Source organism: Scyliorhinus canicula, chromosome 11, assembly GCF_902713615.1.
Source record: "Scyliorhinus canicula chromosome 11, sScyCan1.1, whole genome shotgun sequence".
Classification (NCBI taxonomy): Eukaryota; Metazoa; Chordata; class Chondrichthyes; order Carcharhiniformes; family Scyliorhinidae; genus Scyliorhinus; species Scyliorhinus canicula.
In genome coordinates this window covers 86294122-86316689 of record NC_052156.1, presented here as the reverse complement: position 1 = coordinate 86316689, position 22568 = coordinate 86294122, and the positions used below count along the sequence as shown (strand labels likewise).

General features: G+C 47.8%; 1 protein-coding gene across 1 annotated transcript in view; it reads right to left on the bottom strand.

Annotated features, from left to right (window-relative positions):
- LOC119973172 (DDB1- and CUL4-associated factor 1-like) overlaps positions 1 to 22568 on the bottom strand; it is a 149766-nt gene that overhangs the window by 58868 nt on the left and 68330 nt on the right. The window contains 4 exon segments of the mRNA XM_038810816.1: positions 62 to 1331; positions 2235 to 2359; positions 15047 to 15216; positions 20165 to 20374. Coding sequence (XP_038666744.1) covers positions 62 to 1331; positions 2235 to 2359; positions 15047 to 15216; positions 20165 to 20374 — 1775 coding nt within the window.

Here is a 22568-nt window from a genome sequence, read left to right as displayed (position 1 = left end):
CCAACACGATCGCTGTAAGCAGTTTGTCTTGTGCAGAGAATTGTCTCCTGTGCAATGTTACCTGCTGAAGATGAGATGCCGGTCAAAGCAACCCCCATCCACTCCTCCGTACTTGGGGAAGGCAGCCCTGTGCGTCACACGTGAGGTGAAGTTCAATGGTGCCTGCCGCCTCTGTTTTGGCTCAGGGCACTGGTGAGGAGTAAAGAGGGAAAAAGGAGGGCAGGTGACAACAGGGTTCTTACAGCGGGCATGCTGTTCCCGCAGGTACTCTGTTATGATGCTGTCCAAGGAGGGTGGCGATGGTAAATGACGGTCCAGTTGCTTTTTAATGGCTGGTGTCTGATTGTAAGCTCCGTAGTCTGACTTCTGCCGAATTAGTCTCTGTTTCTTCAAGTTGGCACCGTTGCAGGGAGACGGCTTCTCCTTGGAGAAGCTAATCTTGCCAATTATGGGTGAGCCATTGGTGCAGGCGAGCCCGGGGGTGGATGGGGCCCCTTGAGAAACTGCCACTTTTCCTTGGCATGGTGATGAAAATGCAGGCAAGTTGATGGTTCGAGATGAAATGCCATTGGCTAGTCTGGGTGTCCGGGGTAAGGTGACGGGAGAGGTGCCAGGGGCAGCTGTTGCAAAGGCTGAAGAATGTGGTGCTGCAGCCTGGATGGCTGGGGTCCTGGGAAGGTCTCCCTCCTTAGTGAGTGCCGATGCAGTATCGTGCAGGCCGTGAGACACCAGGTGGTTGCGGATGAGTAACAGCAGCTCTTTCTCAGAGAAGGCGATCCGGGTTTGTGCTACCACATCTGCCCTCTGAAGCCGGGCCAGCGAGACGTCAGAGCCAATGGATAGCGGCTTCCCAGAGACACGCTCGATCAGTTCAGAGGCATACTTGCAGAACTTGACGTGCTCATGTCGCTTGTCCTGCAGCACTGGCTCTCGCATCAGCTGCTGGATCTGGCCACTGGTGAACAGGGGCAGCTTGCTGATAATCTGCTTTACAGCACTGCTCCGGGACAGGCCCACAAGGGCCTTGCATGCTAAGGTGCGGATCTGATCCGCATCAGTGATGGGTGCCTTTACAGTCAACAGGGAGAGCAGCACCTTGATGCCATTGTTGGCCTGCACCATGTTCCACATCTTGGTCAGCACACTCTCGGTGGTCTTGGGGTTCTGCAGGCTTTTTCGACGAGGGGTCCCAGAGTTGAACTTGCCAATGCTGGAGATGCGCTTGTCAGGCCCACAGACACAGTTGATTATGACCTGAAGCGCAGATTTCTGTGTCTCGGCATCATTTAAGAAGATGTCCCCTTCGGCAACTCCGAGAATAATGCTCATCCCTGCAAGGGAAAAAGGACCTTTTAATGAAGGACACAATTTAATAGACCTGCAAACCACTATAACTTTACTACTCAAAAACAGTTTTCCCAACAACTGAATAGTAGCACAATTTTGCACTCAACATTTCCCATTGTTGAAACCTTACTGCAAAGATCCCATTCGCACTATGTTTGTGTGAAGACATAACACTAAAATTCTAATAGCATCTATTTGGTACATAATAATAATAGCTTATTGTCACAAGGCGGCTTCAATTAAGTTACTGTGAAAAGCCCCTAGTTGCCACATTCCGGTGCCTGTTCGGGGAGGCCAGCACGGGAATTGAACCCGCGCTGCTGGCATTGTTCTGCATTACAAGCAAGCCATTTAGCCCCCAACATATGGGACTCCTGAGAACTCATCACCGAAGAACTTACCACAAGCCTAAGAGCACATTTGTGTTTCTGCCAAATCCTTGCCTCAACTTCCAAGCAGCAGGAGTCTCTAAAAGACAGGCATCTCTGAAGATTAAGTGTTAAAAGACTCAATATTCAGCTATGAAGAGATTGTTCATATCTCTCAGATCACGCACAGCATGAGTTAGATACAGAGTAAAGCTCCTTCTACTCTTTCCCAAGTAATATGTCCCCAAACAGTTGAGTGCTTTGCTATTTCTCACACGGGCCAGCAGACTGGAAATTAAGGACAGCTTGTTCTGTGAGAACCAGGGCCATCAGGAAGTGAATTGAGAGAGCACTTTTCAAGCAAGACTTCAATTTCATCCAATGCGTCTGGCAGCAGATTTGCATCGAGATCCCATTAGCATGACCAGATTAATAGTGTTGTATTTTTGATGGAAGTTGTTGATTTTTGAAATTAATCTTTGAACAAAAGTGACCATTGAGAAAGTAAAAGACACTTACCCACTGCGGTCACAGTGGAGGACCCTTCATCCATCACATCTACAGGTTCTGCCAGCAAAAGCTGAGTTTTGGAAACCACAGTGAGGACAGCCAACACATCAAGAGCAGAACGAACAGTATCACTCCTGGAGGAAGTAAAGAATGCAGAATGAGGGTACGACACACAAGACGTATACATTTAGCAGACAAGCTGTCTGTCGCAGCACCTCCTCGCACACCAGGTGGTGATAATTATGGACACACTCCACCATTCTGTTCCAGCAAGTTTCTGATCTCAGTAGTATGGTAAAGTAATAAATTAATGTAAAAATAAATCCACAGATTGCCTTCAAGGGTTAAGACATTAAATGGTTGCTTTACGTAAAACATAGCACAGAAACAGGCCATTAAACTCAACAGAATGATCTCAATGCATATGCTCCACACGAGCCTCCTTCCACTTTACTTCATCTCATCCGATCAGCAAATCCTTTTATTCATGTCTCCCTCGTGTATTTAACCTGCTTCCCTAGAATTACATCTATGCTATTCACCTCAACCATTCCACGCAGTAAATTCCACATTCTAAGCATGCAGCAAACCTTCTGTATTTCTTATGGGATCTGTTCACAGCTACCTTATATTTATGAGCCCTAGTTTTGGATTTCCCCCACGTGGAAACATAGAACATACAGTGCAGAAGGAGGCCATTCGGCCCATCAATCTGCACCGCACCACTTAAGCCCTCACTTCCACACTATCCCCGTAACACAATAACCCTCCCTAACCTTTTTTGTCACTAAGGGCAATTTACCATGGCCAATCCACCTAACCTGCACATCTTTGGACTGTGGGTGGAAACCAGAGCACCCGAAGGAAACCCACACAGACACGGGGAAAACGTGCAGACTCTACACAGACAGTGACCCAGCGGGGAATCAAACCTGGGGCCCTGGCTCTGTGAAGCCACAGTGCTATCCCCGTGTGCTACCGTGCTGCCCATGGTCAACATCGGTCAAAATTCTCCATCCGCTCCTGGCGTCGAAATCTTCCAGCCCCTGGGGGCAAAGGGTGCAGACAACGGGAAAACCCGCTGACAGCGGCAGGACAGGAAGATCCAGCCACCAGCCAATGGTAGGTCTCCTTCTTATCTCTATATTACCCATTAATAACTTGCATAACTTTGAAGATTTCTATCAGGTCACTCCTCAGCTTTTCCTTTTCTCGAGAAAAGAGGGCCAACTTATCCAGACTTTCCTGCTTTAGTTGAATAAATGTTGACCAGGAAACCTATCGGCATGTGAATCACCCCATGGGATCTTTGACGCCCAGAGTGGGCAGATGGAGAGACAAAGCCCCAGTTTCACACCTCATCTGGAAGATGAAGCTTCAAAGTTCAGCACTCCTTTAATACTGCACTCCACCTCAAACCTGTGCTCAAAAGCTCTGGAGTGGGACTTGAACCCAAACCCAGGGCCGTCCAACTCAGGAGAATGTGCTATTAATTGACAGCTTGACCTAAACCAATCAAAATCTGCACATAATTGAAATCAATGAACTGATCGCCACTCAAGTCCACTAGCTTTGAAATAGCAATTTTAAAAAACATGTAGATCAAAGTTGTTTACATTTTCATTCTTGTTTTCCTTCTGAAGAGTTCCCAGATTAAAGTTGTCATGTGCCTTTTAAAAAAATATATTTTTATTCTCCTTTTTCATTTTCTCCCGAATTTACACCCACCGACAATAAACAATAATCAGCAACAAATATGTCAATCCCCATAACAATAACAACGATCCCATCCTCCCAGTAACCCCCAAACATCTGCCCGCATGTTTACATAAACAAATGACAAAAAGGAATCACGAATTACCCATAGTCACCATTAACACACACAGCCCTCCTCCCCGCCCCATCCCCCCCAACTAATGTTCAATGTTATCCAGTTCTTGAAAGTGCATGATGAATAATGCCCATGACTTGTAGAACCCCTCCGTCCTTCCCCTCAGTTCAAACATAACATTCCCAAGAGTCAAGAATTCCAACAGGTCCCCCCACCACGCCACAGGGCACAAGGTGGAGAGACTGCTCTCCATCCCAACAGGATCCGCCTTTGGGCGATCAACGAGGCGAAGGCTACGATATCTGCCTCCGCCCCCGTTTCCAACCCTGGCTGATCAGACACCCTGAATATAGCCTACCGGGGACCCGTGTCCAGTTTCATGCGCACCACCTTGGAAATTACCCTAAAAACCTCCTTCCAGTAATCCTCTAGCTTTGGACAGGACCAAAACATATGAACGTGATTAGCGCCCCCCCCCCCCCCCCCCCCCCGCAACGCTCACACACATCTTCAACTCCGTCAAAGAATTGGCTCATCGCCTTCGTGAGGTGTGCTCTGTACACCACCTTCAGCTGTATCAGCCCCAATCTCGCACACGAGGTGGAGGCATTCACTCTCCGGAGCACCTCATACCAGACCTCCTCCACTATAACATCTCCCAACTCTTCCTCCCACTTCGCTTTGATCCCTTGCAGTGGTGCCTTATCCTCTTCCAAAATAGCTCCATACACCGCTGACACTACCCCCTTTCTCCACTCCCCTTGTCGTCAGCACCACCTCCAGCAATGTGGAGGCCGGTTCCTCTGGGAAGCTCTGTATCTCCTTCCTGGCAAAATCTTGAACCTGCATGTATTTAAACATTTCTCCCTGTTCCAGCCCATACTTCGCTTCCAGCTTCCTCAATCCTGCAAACTGACCCCTAAGAAACAAATCTTTTAGCATCTTAATCCCCTTCTCTTCCCATTTCGAAAACTTCCATCCCACCTCCCTGACTCAAATCTGTGGTTCCCCCGAATCGGCATTTCCCTTGACTCTGCCCCCAACCCGAAGTGTTGGCGAAACTGCCTCCAGATTTTCAATGAAGCTATTATGACCGGACTCCCCGAGTATTTCCCCGGGGCTATTGGGAGCGGCGCTGTTGCTCGTGCTTTCAGTCCCGACCCCCTGCACAAACTCTCCTCCATTCTGACCCACTGGGAATCAACCCCTCTGACCCAGCCCCGCACCTTCTCCATATTCGCCGCCCAGTAGTAGTACATCAGGTTCGGGAGACCCAAACCCCCTACCGGCCTTCCCCTCTGCAGCAGCACCGTCCTCACTCTGGCCACCTTCCCTCACCATTTGAACGAGATAATCCTTCCCTCAATCTACCTGAAAAAAGCCTTTGGCAGGAAAATCGGTAGGCATTGAAAAATAAACAGAAATCGCAGCAACACATTCATTTTAACTGCCTGCACCCGACCCGCCAGTGACAGAGGGAGACCGTACCACCTTGCCAGATTGGCTTTCACTCTCCCTACCAAACTAGTGATATTGTACCTGCGATGCCTCCCCCACTCCCAGGCAACCTGCACCCCCAGATACCTAAAGTGAGTCCCCACCCTGTGGAATGGCAGCCGCCCCACCCCTGCCTCCACCCCCGGCCGAGACACCACAAAATACTCACTCTTGTCCAGGTTCAGCTTGTACCCCGAGGAAGACCCAAATACTTGCAGTAGATCCAACATTCCCCCTATCGACACACTCGGTTCCGACACATACAGCAGCAAGTTGTTGGCATACAAGGACACCCTATGCTCTATCCCACCCCCCCAACACTATTACTTTCCATTCTCCCGAACTTCTTAATGCGATGGCCAATGGCTCAATCGCAAGTGCAAACAGCAGGGGGGGGGGGGGGGACATAGGACATCCCTGCCTTGTCCCACGGTGGAGAGAAAAGTATCTCAAGCTGATGTTGTTTGTGCGGACACTCGCCTTCGGCTCCGTACATATTTTAAAAATAAATTTAGAATATCCAATTCATTTATTCCAATTAAAGGGCAATTTAACGTGGCCAGTCCACCTAACCTGCACATCTTTGGGTTGTGGGGGTGAAACCCACGCAGACACGGGGAGAATGTGCAAACTCCTCACAGACAGTGACCCAGGGCCGGGATTCGAACCCGGGTCCGCAGCGCCGTAGGCAGAAATGCTAACCACTGTGCCACCGTGCCACCCAGGCTCCTTACATAATAGCTTTACCCTGTTCACAAATCTTGGTCCAATCCCAAACCGCTCCAGAATTGCCATCAAGTACCCCCATTCTACCCGGTCAAACGCCTTCTCGGCATCGAATGCCACAACCACCTGTTTCCTTCCCTTCCGCCGGTGCCATAACGACATTAAAAAACCATCCTAATGTTCAAAAAAAGCTGCCTCCCTCTCACGAACCCCATCTGATCCTCACCTATCACCATCGGGAGGCACTCATCCAGCCTACCCGCCAGTACCTTCGCCAACACTTTTGCGTCCACATTCAGAAGTGATACGGGCCTATGCGACCCACAGTCCGTCAGATCCTTATTTTTTTTAGCAACAGTGAAATCGATGCCTGCCCCAAAGTTTGTGGCAACACCCCCTTCCCTATCGCCTCTTCAAACATCCCCACCATCAGGGGTGCCAGCCTCTCCTTGAATTTTTTATAATATTCCACCGGAAACCCATCCGGCCCTGCCACCTTCCCCGACTACATCCTCCCAATCGCGTCTTTATCTCCTGCTCCAGTATTGCTTCTTCTAATGTAGCCCTGTCCCCCTCCCCTAACCTCGGGCACTCCAACCCATTCCTGCATCTCACGGTCTCCCCCAGGTGGCTCTGACCTGTACAACCTCTCATTAAACTCCTCACAAACCTTGTTAATCAGCTCCGGGACCCCCACCAACTTCCCTGCCCTATCCCTCACCTGAAGAATTTCCCTTGCCGCTGCTTCCCTCCGGAGCTGTGCTGCTAACATACGCCCCACCTTTTCACCATGTTTATAAACTGCACCCCTTGCTCGCCCCCCCCCCCCCCCCCCCCCCAAAACAATCAGTGCAAGTCGGGGATGGCCATGAACAGCTTCTCTGCGAATCCCACATCGTCCCAATTGGGACCGTATACACGTAACAGCGCCACTAACCTCCCCTTCTTATCCATCATCATCATACCACCGGGCCCTGCCCCATAAGCCTGACCCGCCCCTATCCATTATTAACATCGAACCCCTTACCCCCTCCCAAGAACCCCCCTACATTTCCTCTTGAAAAAACATCTCCCAGCATCAATCGCTTCCCCTCCCCTCGTAGGCCCATTGAAACCTGCTAACCAGGCTTCAATGTCCGCAGTCCTCCTTTCACCTCACCTCCGTTCACTAGCTGACTTTAGTTAAGTCCCCCCGCCAAGATATATCGTCCCCTCCCACCCAGTCCCAGAGTAAGAAAAAATAAAAACAACGATCCAACCCAGACAATTCACTAAAATAAGATATAACCGTCGCAACACAGAACGCCAATCAACCCAACCATTAACCTGAACTCTATAACAATGTAAAGAGAAGTAAATTACAATACACATCAGTAACAGAAAGCTGTAGCATTGATACATTTTCCAGCTCCCCAATCACAGTCTCTCTTCCAGCTCTGTTCCCACGACTGTCCCAAGCCTTCTGCCCTCACGAATGTCTCTAAATAAAAGTCTTTGGCCTCATACGTTACCCTCAGCTTCGCCGGGTATACCATACCAAATCGCACTCCCTTTGAACAGTGCCACCTTCACTTGCCCTCTTCTTTTTGCCAACTCCAGAGTCAAGTCCTGGTAGATCCGAACTACCGCACCATCCCACTGCACCTCGCGTTTCTGCTTCGCCCAGCTTAACACCTTCTCCTTCATGCAATACTTATGGAAGCAGATAATTACTGCTCTTGGCGGCTCGTTCACTTTGGGCTTCGCCCTTAATGACCGATGAGCTTGGTCTTGCTTGTACTGGGAGGGGTTCTCACCCTCCCTCATCAGCTCCGCCAACTTCTTAGCGAAGTATTCGGTTGGCCTTGGGCCCTCTGTCCCTTCGGGCAAGCCCACAATTTTCAAATTGTGCCATCTCGAACGGTTCTCCAAGTCCTCAAGTTTTGCTCGGAGTCCTCTGTTGACCTCCACCACCCTCCATTGCTCGTCCCTCATCTAGATGAGCTGGTCGCTGTGCTGTGTCACGGCCTCCTCCACTTCCTTTATCTTCTCGCCTCGGCCAATATCTTTGCCACAGCTACCCTCACCGGGGCGATTGCCTCCTCCACCATTGGTTTCAATGCGGCTGCCGTCTCCTTCCTCAAGGCCTCCAAATGCCTCGCCAACTGTTTTTCTAGCTCTACCGCCATCACCTCGGTCATCTTCTCCACCGTAAGTAGTGCGGCCCCACCATGCGGTTCGATCTCCGTCATCCTGTCAGCACTTTTGCTCATCTTTTCATTCAGCGGCAAGCCCGCGTTGCCTCCCTTCTTCGACGCTGCTTTTCGCATCCTTTAACGCCGTATTGTTTTTCCTTCCCCCCCCCCTTTTACCCCTCCTGTTCTTCTTCAATCGGTTTTTTCCTTTGAAAAACAGTCAATTTTTCAAAAAGGGGGAGAAAAAAAAAACTTTCACCAAACTTATTTAAAACTTCTTCTTTCTATTCTTTTTTGCATTATTCCAGACTTTCCCTGGGACTGGACTTAGCACGCTCTAGGTGGGAGCCACCCGACGTGGGACATCTCTTTTACATCCCGCCCTGGCTTCGGGCCTGCTGCCTCGGCACCCGCTTGGCTCCACCCCTGCTGCTCTGCCCTTCGAGCGCGTGCTGAGCCTGACGCCTCAGCACCCACGCGGGGTCCTTCGCCGGTTTTCAAACCGGCCCCGCTAGCTGCCCGTGACGGTCCCCACGGCCGTCAATAGTTTTGGGGGGGGGGGAAATCGAAAAGTCAGGGAAACCCTGAAAGAGCCGCAAATCGTGGCCACCGGTGGGAGCTCTTCCCGTGCAGCCGTCCCGCTCTCAAGCGCCACCGGAAGTCCAGTCATGTGCCCTTTTAAACCATTTTGAATTTGCATTGCATTTAACAAAAATTTCAGTGAGTAATAATTTGCTTTGGGGAGTGAAACTGCTGTGACAGAGATGCCAAGATCCTTTCCTTAGGGGTCCTTACAGTTCTCACCTTAAATGTTTTCTCTGAACTGCTGTCTCCAGTCACTTCCCCAATTCTCTTTCCAGCATGTGCTTGGAATCCAAGGCCACGACATTCCCTTGGGATGTTTCCCCAAGTTTAATTTTTTTTTTAATAAAGTGTCCAATTATTTTCCCCCCTAAATAAGGGGCAATTTAGCATGGCCAATCCATCCACCCTGCCCATCTTTGGGTTGTGGGGGTTAAGACCTATGCAGACATGGGGAAAAAGTGAAAACTCCACACGGACAGTGACCTGGGGCCCCGATCCTCGACGCTATGAGGCAACTGTGCTACCCATGGCACCACCGTGCCGCCCTATGTTTCCCCAAGTTAATGGAAGTACACATTTTTGTGTTTCCTTTGAGGAGCATGTGATCAATGATCCTGAAACTAGACATGCTCAGCTGTCTGAAAACAACTTTCAATCTCCTAGTCTAATTGATGATACACTGATCAGTAACTAGTCCAGTCACAGAGTTTGAAATAAATGTTGATATATGTAGGCAATGATGTGATTAAATACTTCACATTTAAAGCACTCACTTCTTTTGAATACAAATGCTGCCTGGGTTCTTTAAAAAATAATAAAAATTTAGAGTACCCAATTATTATTATTTTTTCCAATTAAGGGGCAATTTAGCATGGCCAATCCACCTACCCTACATATCTTTGGGTTGTGGGGGTGAAACCCACGCAGACATGGGGAGAATGTGCAAACTCCACAAGGACAGTGACCCAGGGCTGGGATTTAAACCCAGGTTCTCAGCGCCAAAGTCCCAGGGCTAACCACTGCGCCACCGATCTGGGTTTTTGGGTACAGTACTTGAACTACATTGTTTCAGGCAGACAAGATGCACTGACATGATGGAGCTGTCAGTACAACACCCAGCTTTAGCTATCTGATTGGGTTATTTATAAATACAAGGTGCTGTCAAAGCAATCATCTCCCTCACTTGTTGAGTGACGTTCACGGGCAGCACGGTAGCATAGTGGTTAGCATCAATGCTTCACAGCTCCAGGGTCCCAGGTTCGGTTCCCGGCTGGGTCACTGTCTGTGCGGAGTCTGCACGTCCTCCCCGTGTGTGCGTGGGTTTCCTCCGGGTGCTCCGGTTTCCTCCCACAGTCCAAAGATGTGCGGGTTAGGTGGATTGGCCATGCTAAATTGCCCGTAGTGTCCTAAAAAAAGTAAGGTTAAGGGGGAGTTGTTGGGTTACGGGTATAGGGTGGATACATGGGTTTGAGTGGGGTGATCATTGCTCGGCACAACATCGAGGGCCGAAGGGCCTGTTCTGTGCTGTACTGTTCTAAATTCTAAACCCCTAAAGACCATCTTCAAGCCAGTAATGTCTCTCAGAAACAAGTTCCCATTTAAGACTACAAACCTGACCAGGTGGGCAGCAGGGTAGCATAGTGGGGTAGCACTGTTGTTTCACAGCTCCAGGGTACCAAGTTCGATTCCCGGCTTGGGTCACTGTCTGTGTGGAGTCTGCACCTTCTGCTCGAGTTTCCTCCGGGTGCTCTGGTTTCCTCCCACAAGTCCCGAAGGACGAGCTTGTTAGGTGAATTGGACATTCTGTATTCTCTCTCAGTGTACCCGAACAGGCGCTGGAGTGTGGCTGCTCGGGGCTTTTCACAGTAACTCCATTGCAGTGTTAATGTAAGCCTACTTGTGACAATAAAGATGATTATTATAACTCGCCTATCTGTTGTGTTGAGCTTTCCTCTTGGTTCTCATCCAGAGAATGCCGGCCGGTAAGTAACTTCCACAAATCCAACAGGTGGTCAGGTTCTGTGATACCTCTAAAATATCTTTAAAAATATCAGCCTCTGAGGAATGAGTGGAATCTGCCCACCTTCTTCCTTGCAATGTCCTCGACAGGATCCATCCAAAACCTGTTTTGGCACAGTACACAGTTTTATATTCATTCTGGGTGCACTAATTGGCATTTTGCAGTACACCATAAATTGTAACCAGCAGGCGGGGACTATGCATTACCTTCCCCCCCTCCTTTTTTTGTGAGACAATTTCTTCCATCCTCCAAAGTTCTCCTTTGGCACCTATTTAATGTGCATGTTCTCTAGATGTGCGCTCAAATAGCGAGGGGTGGGGGCAGGCAGCCTTAGTAGATACATCAGAACCAATCCCAGCTCACGCAATGTTAACGCAGGTTCCCTCTCACATGTAGCTGGATAATGAACTGTGGCCAATTTTGTCCCAGATAAACCCGGTGACCGAGGTCGACAGCAGCATCAACTTACACCTGACCTAGATGAGATTCGTTAACTTGGATGGAACCCGAGATCTTCTCAGTCAATGTAGCTCAACCGTTACCAAATGCTTAGGATTTCTTTGCGTCTGTGACACAGTTGACTTTTTGTACTCCAATTGCATTTGGAATAGCACAAAAATGGGAATACTTGAGCAGACTCCACATCGCTGCAGCATTGGTTACTGTATCTGCACTGCTGATTGTCCAAACAACTGTACGCAGTCTTCAGGCAAATCAACTCAAGGTCAGAAGTAAGAAAGGTTACTAAGAACATCTCAAACCTCAGGGGTGGGTGCTACCTCTCACTTTCTGCTGGAAAGAACAACAGGGATTAACAGTTTATCAATTTAACCAGCAGGTAGAGGCCATTAGCTCCAGCTAGTCTGTCACATATCAGTTCCACTTACCTTAATTTTGCATGTGGATCACAGACCTGGTCAGCATCTCTTAATCCAGTCTAGTGCCAGAAACACATTCAGTTGTCTCCTGAACCTACTTGTGTTGTATGCTTCAAATCACTTTCCATATTAACTTCATCCAAATGGCCTCACATTTCTTCTTCTGAAGTTCTTCCGAAGTTCCTGGTTTTAATATGTTAACATAGAACATACAGTGCAGAAGGCGGCCATTTGGCCCATCGAGTCTGCACCGACCCACTTAAGCCCTCACTTCCACCCGATCCCCGTAACCCAATAACCCCTCCTCACCTTTTTGGTCACTAAGGGCAATTTATCATGGCCCGTCCACCTAACCTGCACATCTTTGGACTGTGTGAGGAAACCGGAGCACCCGGAGGAAACCCATGCAGACACAGGGAAAAAGTGCAAACTCTGCACAGTGACCAGCGGGGAATCAAACCTGGGACCCTGGCGCTGTGAAGCCACAGTGCTATCCACTTGTGCTACTCCTCTCCCCTTCTCCCACATGTTGCATTGCATTTGAACTGTTCACCAAATTGAGGGTCAATTTTGTCAACACTTTTACATCTTTTGGACCACTCTCCTAAACACCCAACTCTATTCAACAATTCTTCCAATATCCCTGTCTTTCGCTGGGCGTGTACTTTGTGAATATGTCACTGAGATGCCTTGGGGTATTTCTCTATATTAAACATGCTAAATACAAGTTGACACCTCAATCTTCAAATTTCGTATTCCACGGTTTCCAAACTTTTCAGGCCACGGAACCGTTTTGACTTCCCAACAGTACGGAGGGAACTCCTGAGAACTATTCTTATAGTGTTCAAAAGAAAAACTGCTAACCCTAACCCCCACCACCCAGTACCCTCTCAATGATATTCTGTGCTCTACTGCTACATCTAGATATTGTAGTGATCATGGTTGTGTTGTAATTCACTGATTGACCACTAGGAGTCTCATTATTACATAAGTGAATATTAGAGTCAGGAGACCTCAGACTGGTTAGGGTGCTGGGAGAGAGATAGTAGCGTTTGCATGCTCATACTGTTATTAATCTGTTGTTGTATATATTTGCCGCACAGTTAATGTAATAAGTTGTTTTCAGCTTTAGCTAAAAGAGTTCTTGTAATATCACTCAGGCCATCCAACAAGAACATTGCAGTTATGTCCCCAGGATGCACATCAGGGGTGGAGGAAGCGCCTTGGCGGGTGTCCTCTGGAGGACCCTATTCTGCATGCTGATCCCACGACACGCTCCCCTCTCCCTCCGACACCAACACGCTCCCCTCTCCCTCCGACACCAACACGCTCCCCTCTCCACCAACACGCTCCCCTCTCCCTCCGACACCAACACGCTCCCCTCTCCCTCCGACACCAACACGCTCCCCTCTCCCTCCGACACCAACACGCTCCCCTCTCCCTCCGACACCAACACGCTCCCCTCTCCCTCCGACACCAACACGCTCCCCTCTCCCTCCGACACCAACACGCTCCCCTCCCCCTCCGACACAACCACGCTCCCCTCTCCCTCTGACACCAACATGCTCCCCTCTCCCTCCGACACCAACACGCTCCCCTCTCCCTCCGACACCAACACGCTCCCCTCTCTCTCCGACACCAACACGCTCCCCTCTCCCTCCGACACCAACACGCTCCCCTCTCCCTCCGACACCAACACGCTCCCCATCCCCTCCGACACCAACACGCTCCCCTCTCCCTCCGACACCAACACGCTCCCCTCTCCCTCCGACACCAACACGCTCCCCTCTCCCTCCGACACCAACACGCTCCCCTCTCCCTCCGACACCAACACGCTCCCCCCTCCCTCCGACACCAACACACTCCCCTCCCCCTCCGACACCAACACGCTCCCCTCTCCCTCCGACACCAACACGCTCCCCTCTCCCTCCGACACCAACACGCTCCCCCCTCCCTCCGACACCAACACGCTCCCCTCCCCCTCCGACACCAACACGCTCCCCTCCCCCTCCGACACCAACACGCTCCCCCCTCTCTCCGACAGAACCACGCTCCCCTCTCCCTCCTGCTCCCTCCACTGGCTGCTTCTCCCCCCCCCCAAAATAGTCTGTCACTCCCCCCACCCTCATCAGGAAATTTGTTGGGTTTCCACCTCGTTCAATCAGAGGCTGGATTCTGGAGAAGCTGGCCTTTGATTGGACAGACAGCTCCAAGTCAATTTTCAATCTTTATGTAGCAGCCGTGGGGGGGGGGGGGCTGCTGCCCCTGAACCTGTCGGTGGGGCCTGCCGCTGAAGCTAGTTTGGGAAACGATGTCTTAAACATCAAGGAAACATCTCAAGGAAAACAAGGTGCCCTCTATTTCCATTCTTCTTTCTCGAATACTTGCTAAAACCAGCTGACGATTATTCACAATGGTGGAGCTCTATTCCATTTCAATCCAGCTTTCAACAATGTAATTTATTCGTCTTTAACACCCTGATGATCTTTTTAAAAAATAAAATAAAAATTTAGAGTACCCAATTAATTTTTTCCAATTAATGGGCAATTTAGCATGGCCAATCCACCTAGCTTCCACACCTTTGGGTTGTGGGGGTGAAACCCACGCAGACATGGGGAGAATGTGCAAACTCCACACAGACAGTGACCCAGAGCCGGGATAGAACCTGGGACCTCGGCGCTGTGAGGCCGCAGTGCTAACCCACTGCGCCACCGTACTGCTCACCTGGTGATGATCTAACTCATGATTATTTATCTTCTCTTTCCAAAACTAACCATAGATAAGGACTTTCTGCCAGATACCTAAAAAGGAAATACTAGACACCTTCAGCTTCAAAAGTGCCCAACCTGAGAAACGGTGGTCCTGTTGCCCCAAACACAATGCTAGGCAAACCGTTACGTATATTTTAAACGGATGTGTGCTTTGAAGTCTAAATATCAGGATGTATGTATTTTCAAAACCAACAATAGACAAAATTAATTTAGTCCCATTGCCACTGCTGAGCTGTTTCATGGAAATTCAGAAGAAATATTAAACTCAAGAACATCTCTAAGTGCACATTTTGAAGTGATCCTTCAACTGGAAATGTGGAATCATAGCTCAAAGTCTACCTGCCATAGTAAGTCCTCCAATCACAAGCGATAGATATGAGCTGTAACAGAAGCTGGACGCAAGAGAGCTTATGAAAGACTTCAGCTGGCTCCCAGAATAGTCTTGTTGGGCCATATTCAATCAGAAACTCCATCATCTCCATAACCTGCTCATGGGTGTAGGAACAGGCCTAAAAGAGAGATTCAAAATAAAAAGTGATTAGCTCCAATAGGTCCACCAGCAGCCATCTCAACATCTGTGGCGACAAACCACAAAGACAGGAAGGAGAGCCACATTCAATGGCAATTGAGGATGGGCAATAAATGTTGGTCTCGACAGTGACACCCACATCCCATAAAGGAAATAAAATGTGTGGAATCAGGCCAAGTATTCACCTAGACAATTCTTTTTATCTGTTTTATAAATTTAGAGTACCTAATTAATTTTTTCCAATTAAGGGCCAGTTTAGTGTGGCCAATCCATCACCCTGCATATCTTTGGGTGTGGGGGTGAAAACCCACGTAAACACGGGGAGAATGTGCAAACTCCACACGGTCAGTGACCCAGAGCCAGGATCGAAACTGGGACCTCGGCGCCATGAGGCAGCAGTGCTAACCACTGTGCCACTGCACTGCCCCATACCAAGACAATTCTTAGACTGATCAACATTAAGTCAATGAAAGGATTCCCTGAAAAAAAGGTCTTTGACTCAAGGCACAGGTTCTTGGCTCCTAAATGGAAATTATATTCTTCACATGTTGTACATCTTTGGGAAAAAAAGATCATCCAGAACAGTGATTTGCTACATTTACTCTGGCTGCAAACTGGAACAAGGGTGACCAAAACATGACCAATTTTCTGTATGGGAAGATACAAAAGTTACAATGGGGCACTATCCATGGATAATTTCACAAACCACCATGAATCAAACAGTCTGAAACTAACATACTCAAATGGAGTACGCAAGTCAATAATTACATTGTTTAGAAAAATGCTAATTCAATATTTCACAAATGTTTATACCTCCCCATGCAGCAGCCATATTGGCTCTCCCTAGCTGAGCAAAAGCAGAAAGTTTTTTTTCAAAAATGGGGTTTTTTGTTGGATCTCTCGGTTGTTTAAAATGTTATAAATGCCTCAATAAAATATTTTCTGAAAAAAATGAATCATCCCTTTCACTCCTCAAACATGGAAAACAACTTTACAGAATGTCAAATCAACACAGCAAAGCATTTGACAACATTTTTGACTTTTGGATACAGGACACTTTTGACAGTTCCCAGTCTGCTCACTTTTGAAAGAAACCCAGTATCTGAGAGATATGTTACTTATATATATATTTTTTAAAATTATTTTTTTATATAAATTGTCGCAAATTCATTTTTTTTCCAATTAAGGGACAATTTAGCATGCCGATCCACCAACCTTGCACATCATTTGGGTTGTGGGAGCAAGACCCACAGACACAGGGAGAAGGTACAAATTCCACACGGACAGTGACCCAGGGCCGGGATCGAACCCGGGCCCTTGGCTGTGTGAGGCAGCAATGCTAACCACTGTGCCACCGATATATTGTGAATAGCTGGGGTCCTAACACCGATCCCTGTGGTAACCCACTGATCACCACCTGCCATTTCGAAAAGACCTGTTTATTCCTACTCTTTTTGTTTCCTGTCTGCCAACCAGTTTACAATCCATCTCAATAACACTATCCCCAATGCCATACGCTTTAAATTAACATGCTAATTTCTTATGTGTACTTTGTTGAAAGCCTTCTGAAAGCCCAAATAAACCACATCCACTGGCTCACTGTCAACTTTTTAAAATTCATTTATGGGATGTGGGTGTCGCTGATTATGCCAGTATTTATTGCCCATCCCTAGTTGCCCTACAGAAAGTGGTGGTGAGTTGCCTTCTTGAACCACTGCAGTCCTTCAGATGTATGGTACACCCACTGTGCTGTTAGGGAGGGAGTTCCAGGATTTAGTCCAAGCGACAGCGAAGGAACGCAGATATATTTCCACGTCAGGGCAGTCAGTGACTTGGAGAGGAACCTCTTGGAGAGGTGGTGGGGTTCCCAGGAATCTGCTTTTGTCCTTCTAGATGATAGTGATCGTGGGTTTGGAAGGTTCTATCAAAGGAACCTTGGTGAGTTACTGCAGTGCATCTTGTAGATGGTACACAAGGCTGCCACTGTTCGTCGGTGGTGGGAGGGCTTGAATGTTTGTGGAAGGAGGAGCAATCAAGCAGGCTGCTTTGTCCTGGATGGTGCTGAGCTTTTGGAGTGTTGTTACAGCTGCACTGATCCAGGCAAGTGGAGAGTATTCCATTACATTCCCGACTTCTGCCTTGCAGATGGTTGACAAGCTTTGAGGCGGGGGTTAGGAGGCGACTTACTCACTGTAGGATTCCTAGCCTTTGACTTGCACTGGTCGCCACAGTATTAATGTGGCTAGTCCAGTTCAGATTCTGATCATTGGCAACCCCCAGGAAGTTGACTGTAGTGATGGTAATGCAGTTGAATGTCATGGGGCGATTGTTACTCTCTTGTAGGAGATGATCATTGCCTGACACTTGTGTGGTCCGAATGTAACTTGCCACTTGTCAGCCCAAGCCTGGATATTGTCCAGGTCTTGCAGCATTTGGACACGGACTGCTTCATTATTTGAGTCGCAAATGGCGAACATTGTGCAGTCATCGTCAAAATCCGCACTTCTGACTTTATGATGGAAGGGCGGTCATTGATGAAGCAGCTGAAGATGGTTGGGCCTGAGACATTACCCTGAGGAGCTCCTGCAGTGATGTCCTGGAGCTGAGATGATTGACTTCCAACAACCACGTCCGATTCCAACCAGGGGAGAGTTTCCTCTCGATTCCCATTGACTCAAGTTTAGCTCGGCCTCCTTGATGCCATACTCGCTCAAATGCAGCCTTGATGTCAAGGGCTGTCACACTCACCTCACCTCTGGCATTCAGCACTTTTGTCCATGTTTGAACCAAGGCCATGAGGTCAGGAGTTGAGTGACTCGGGCGGAACCCATACTGAGCGTCCATGAGCAGGTTATTGCCGCGTAAGTGTCGCTTAATAGCACTGTTGATGACTTCTTTTTCCATCACTTTGCTGATGATGGAGAGTAGACTGACAGGGGGGAGGGGGGTAATTGGCTGGGTTGGATTTGTCCTGGTTCTTGAGTAGAGGACACACCTGGGCAATTTTCCACATTGCCGGGTGGATGCCAGTGTTGTAGCTGGACTGGAACAGCTTGGCTAGGGGTGTGGCAAATTCTGGAGGACAAGTCTTCAGTACTATTGCTGGAATATTATCTAGACCCATAGCCTTTGCAGTATCCAGTGCCTTCAGCCATTTCTTGATATCACTTGGAGTGGTATAAGCTGAAGACTAACATCTGTGATGCTGGAGACTTCTGGAGGAGACCAAGATGGACCATCTACTCGGCACTTCTGGCTGAAGATTGTTGCGAATGCCTCAGCCTTGTTTTTTGCACATATGTGCTGGGCTCGTATCAACTCTACGAGTTACATCCTTGAAGAATTCCAGTAGATTTGTCAATTTCCCTTTCCTAAATCCAGGCTGACTCGGTCTGATCCTGCTACTGTCTTCCAAATGCTCTGCTATTAAATCTTGTATAAAGGTCTCTAGCATTTCACGCCATTATAAACATCAGGCTGACTGGTCTATAATTCACTACTTTCTGTCTACCTCCTTTTTTAAATAGTGGGGTTATATTAGCTACCCTCCAATCTGTAGGAACTGTTCAGAGTCTATAGAATCTTGGAAGATGACCATCAATGCATCCACTATTTCTGGGGCCACTTCCTTAAGTACTTTACCAGGCCATGTGGATTTATCCACCTTCAATCCCATCATTTATCCAACACCATTTTCCTACTAATACTGATTTCCTTCAGTTCCTCCCTCTCATTAAACCCTGTGTTCCCCAACATTTCTGGTACATTATTTGTATCCTCCTTTGTGAAGACAGAATCAAAGTATGTATTTCGTTGGTCAGCCATTTCTTTGGTCCCCATCATAAATTCCCATTTCTGACTGTAAGGGATTTGTCTTCACCAATCTTTTTAACCCCTTTACATATCTAAAGAAGCTTTTGCAGTCAGTTTTCATGTTCCCACAAGCTTACTCTTGTACTCTATTTTCCCCTTCGTAATCAATCCCGTTGCCTTCCTTTGCTGAATTCTAAACAGCTCCTAATACTCAGGTCTGCTGTTTTTTCTGGCCAATTTGTATGCCTCCTCCTTGGATTTAACACTAGGCTCTAATTTCTCTTGTAAGTCACGATTTGGTCATGTTTCCAGATTTTATTTGTGCCAGACAGGAATGAACAATTGTTGCAGTTCACCCATGCGCTCTTTGAATGTTTGTCATTGCCAATTGACATCACACTACGGTTTGGAGGTCCAAATACAACCCCGCTCATGTTTTTTGCCCCATGGTGTTTCTCAGCTTTACCCATACTGTTTTCACATCATCGAAGCCAACATCCTTCCTCACTATCAGCCATGTATTCATCTGATATATCCTGCTATTTCTGCTCTGACTAAGTGACCTAAGAGTTCCAAGTGACCGGATAGAAATTGAATCAGAAATTCTAAATTCTTTGATTTTGATTAAAGTGACTACTGGGCAGCACGGTAGCACAGTAGTTATCACTGTTGCTTCACAGCTCCAAGGTTCCAAGTTCAATTCCAGCTTGGGTCATGTGGAGTCTGCACATTCTCCCCATGTCTGCGTGGGTTTCCTCGGGGTGCTCCGGTTTCCTCCCACAAGTCCCAAAAGATGTGCTGTTAGGCAAGTTGGACATTCTGAATTCTCCCTCTGTACCCGAACAGGGGCCCGGAATGTGGCGACTTGGGGCTTTTCACAGTAACTTCATTGCAGTGTTAATGTAAGCCTACTTGTGACAATAAAGATTATTATTACTGATTTTGAGTGCTTATTATTGGTATAATTAGAGCATCACAAAGCAGGTAACACATTTAATTCATGAGGCTTTCAGACAAAACCACCTCTGGTTGACTTTTGGATTTGGTGCCAAAACCCTCTGCCTATATGGAAAGGATGGGCAGCTCGCCATATACAGGTTCATATCTGCACACACCTTACATGGCGGGTGTGGGTGAATAATAGCACCTCCTTCTGTCCGTTGCAAGGATCTTTTCACGTGCTCCAGTTTAATCCCCAAATGTGACTCGAAGTATCTACGTAGTGCCATGCACGTGTGCTTGGCAGTCTGGCGGCTGGCAAAGATCTCATCGTCACTGAGCAGAGCACCCTGATCTTCCAGGTTTAAGATCTCCAGTGTGCTGATCTACAGAAGGCACACAAACAAAATTTAATTCAGGCCACATGGTCAAATTGGGGCTTTTGAGCACAGATGGAACAACGGTCTACACAGCCTCTTTAGCCTGTTCAGCTATTCAATTTCATTACAGTTGATCTGGAATTCAATCCCATTTATCCACCTTAACTTAACTCTTAATACTCTTACCCAACAAAAACATTTATCAGTCTTGTATTCCCTATTTTATGTAGAATCCAGCCCTTTGGGCGAAGTGTTCCAAACTTCTGTTCCCCTTTATAAGAAATAGCAGAGCATCGAATTTTAAGATGATGTCCTCTTGACCTCCCCTAGCAGAGAAGATAATGTCGCTGTATTTACCCTAACAAATTTATTTTAAAATTTTTAACACCACAATCGGCTCACCATAAGATAGCTTACCAGCTGACACAAATAATAAAATGGATATGGGTACGGGTTTAAGGGTGTACTGTTTATTCAAACCACACATTTTTAGAAACTCACTGAGTTATTTAAGGTTTATCTCTGGTAATTTTTGATAATTTTTCCTGCTGACTCGTATGATGAATATGGGAATTTCAGATATATATTGTATTATATATATATTGGGTGCAGGGTTAAAAGCCAGAGTGATGACTGCTTTATTTTTTAAAAAATCCTTGTTTACAAGACACTTTGAGGTGCAATTAAAGCATCATAAAAATGAAATCGCATTCATCCCAACCATGGATATGGTTAACTTGAAGTTGGGCTAATGGAATGTTGATAATATAAAGGAAGGTTCCCTGGTGAGTGGATAATTAGGGACATTGTGTTTAGCCTTAGTAAGCTGATGCAGTTAACAGGAGGAGCCAGGGGCTGAAACATTCAGATGTTTTGGAGTTCAGTTTTGATCTGTCTATGAATAACTATTCCTCTAAAAAGTTTAGCTGAAAAGGTTTTGCCTGTGAACAGAACAGCAGTTTCTGAAAAGGCTGGCAGGATAAACAGTAAGAATCTGCAAGCATGCTCCAGAAGATTCTCTCTTTCTCAAAGTGGTTTATTCAAGACATCTCCATACAGCAAGTATTCCTGGGTTGGCTAACTGTATTTAAAAGTGGGTTTTGACCGGAGATGGGTTTTGCTTGAGTGGAGATAAAAGATAGCATTTAGGATTTAATGTTTCATTATTATTAAGCTGTTTAACTGGTAATTGTGCGTAAAAATTTTTAGCGTGGCCAATCCACCTACCCTGCACATCTATGGGCTGTGGGGGTGAGATCCACCCAGACACGGGGAGAAAGTGCAAACTCCACACAGACAGTAACCCGGAGCCAAGATTGAGCCTGGGACCTTGGCGCCGTGAGGCAGCAGTTTAACTGGTAATTGTAAGCTATTTTCTTTATTATGTTAAAGTTACTATTAGTACATGTTCTAATAGATCATGGGTGAAATTCTCCGACCCCCAGCAGGGTCGGAGAATCGTCCGGGGCCGCGATTGGGGGCCCCCGATCTGCGGGCGAGCCAGTGCCGTGGGGGCACACTTTCTCCTCCGCCGCCGCCACGGCCTCCGCCATGGCGGAAGCGGAAGAGAATCCCCCAGCGCGCATGCGCCGGTGGTGACGTCAGCGGCAGCTGACATCACCACCGGCGCATTCGCGAACCGGCGAATTCCTTTCGGCCAGTCCCGGCGCCGGGCCTGAAAGGCCGCTGGTGCCGGTTTTGGCGCCAGTCATCGTGGTGCCAACGGCTCCGGAACGGGCCTAGCCCCCAAAGTGCGGAGAACTCCGCACCTTTGGGGAGGCCCGACGCCGGAGTGGTTGGCGCCACTCCCCTACGCCGGGACCCCCCGTCCCGCCGGGTAGGGGAGAATGCCGCCCCATATCTCTATTTGTGCATGAAATTGCTCTGGGAGTGAACTATACTTTCCCTTCAGTCTTACAAATTAAATAAGTTATTGGGGTTTTGGTCTGGTCCAGGATTGTAATATTAGTGAGGCCCTTATGTTTCCCTCCCTGCCAGCCCCTCTACTACATTTCTCTGCAATCCGGGACAGCAATTTATTGCCTTAGCTTACTTGCCGCTGATGAAGGAGCTCCGAAAGCTAGTGATTCCAAATAAACCTGTTGGACTTTAACCTAGTGTTGTAAGACTTCTCACTGTGCCCACTTATGTGGATAATGGTGTGTAATTTTCCTTGGCGCATTTCTCTCAGCTTCACAAA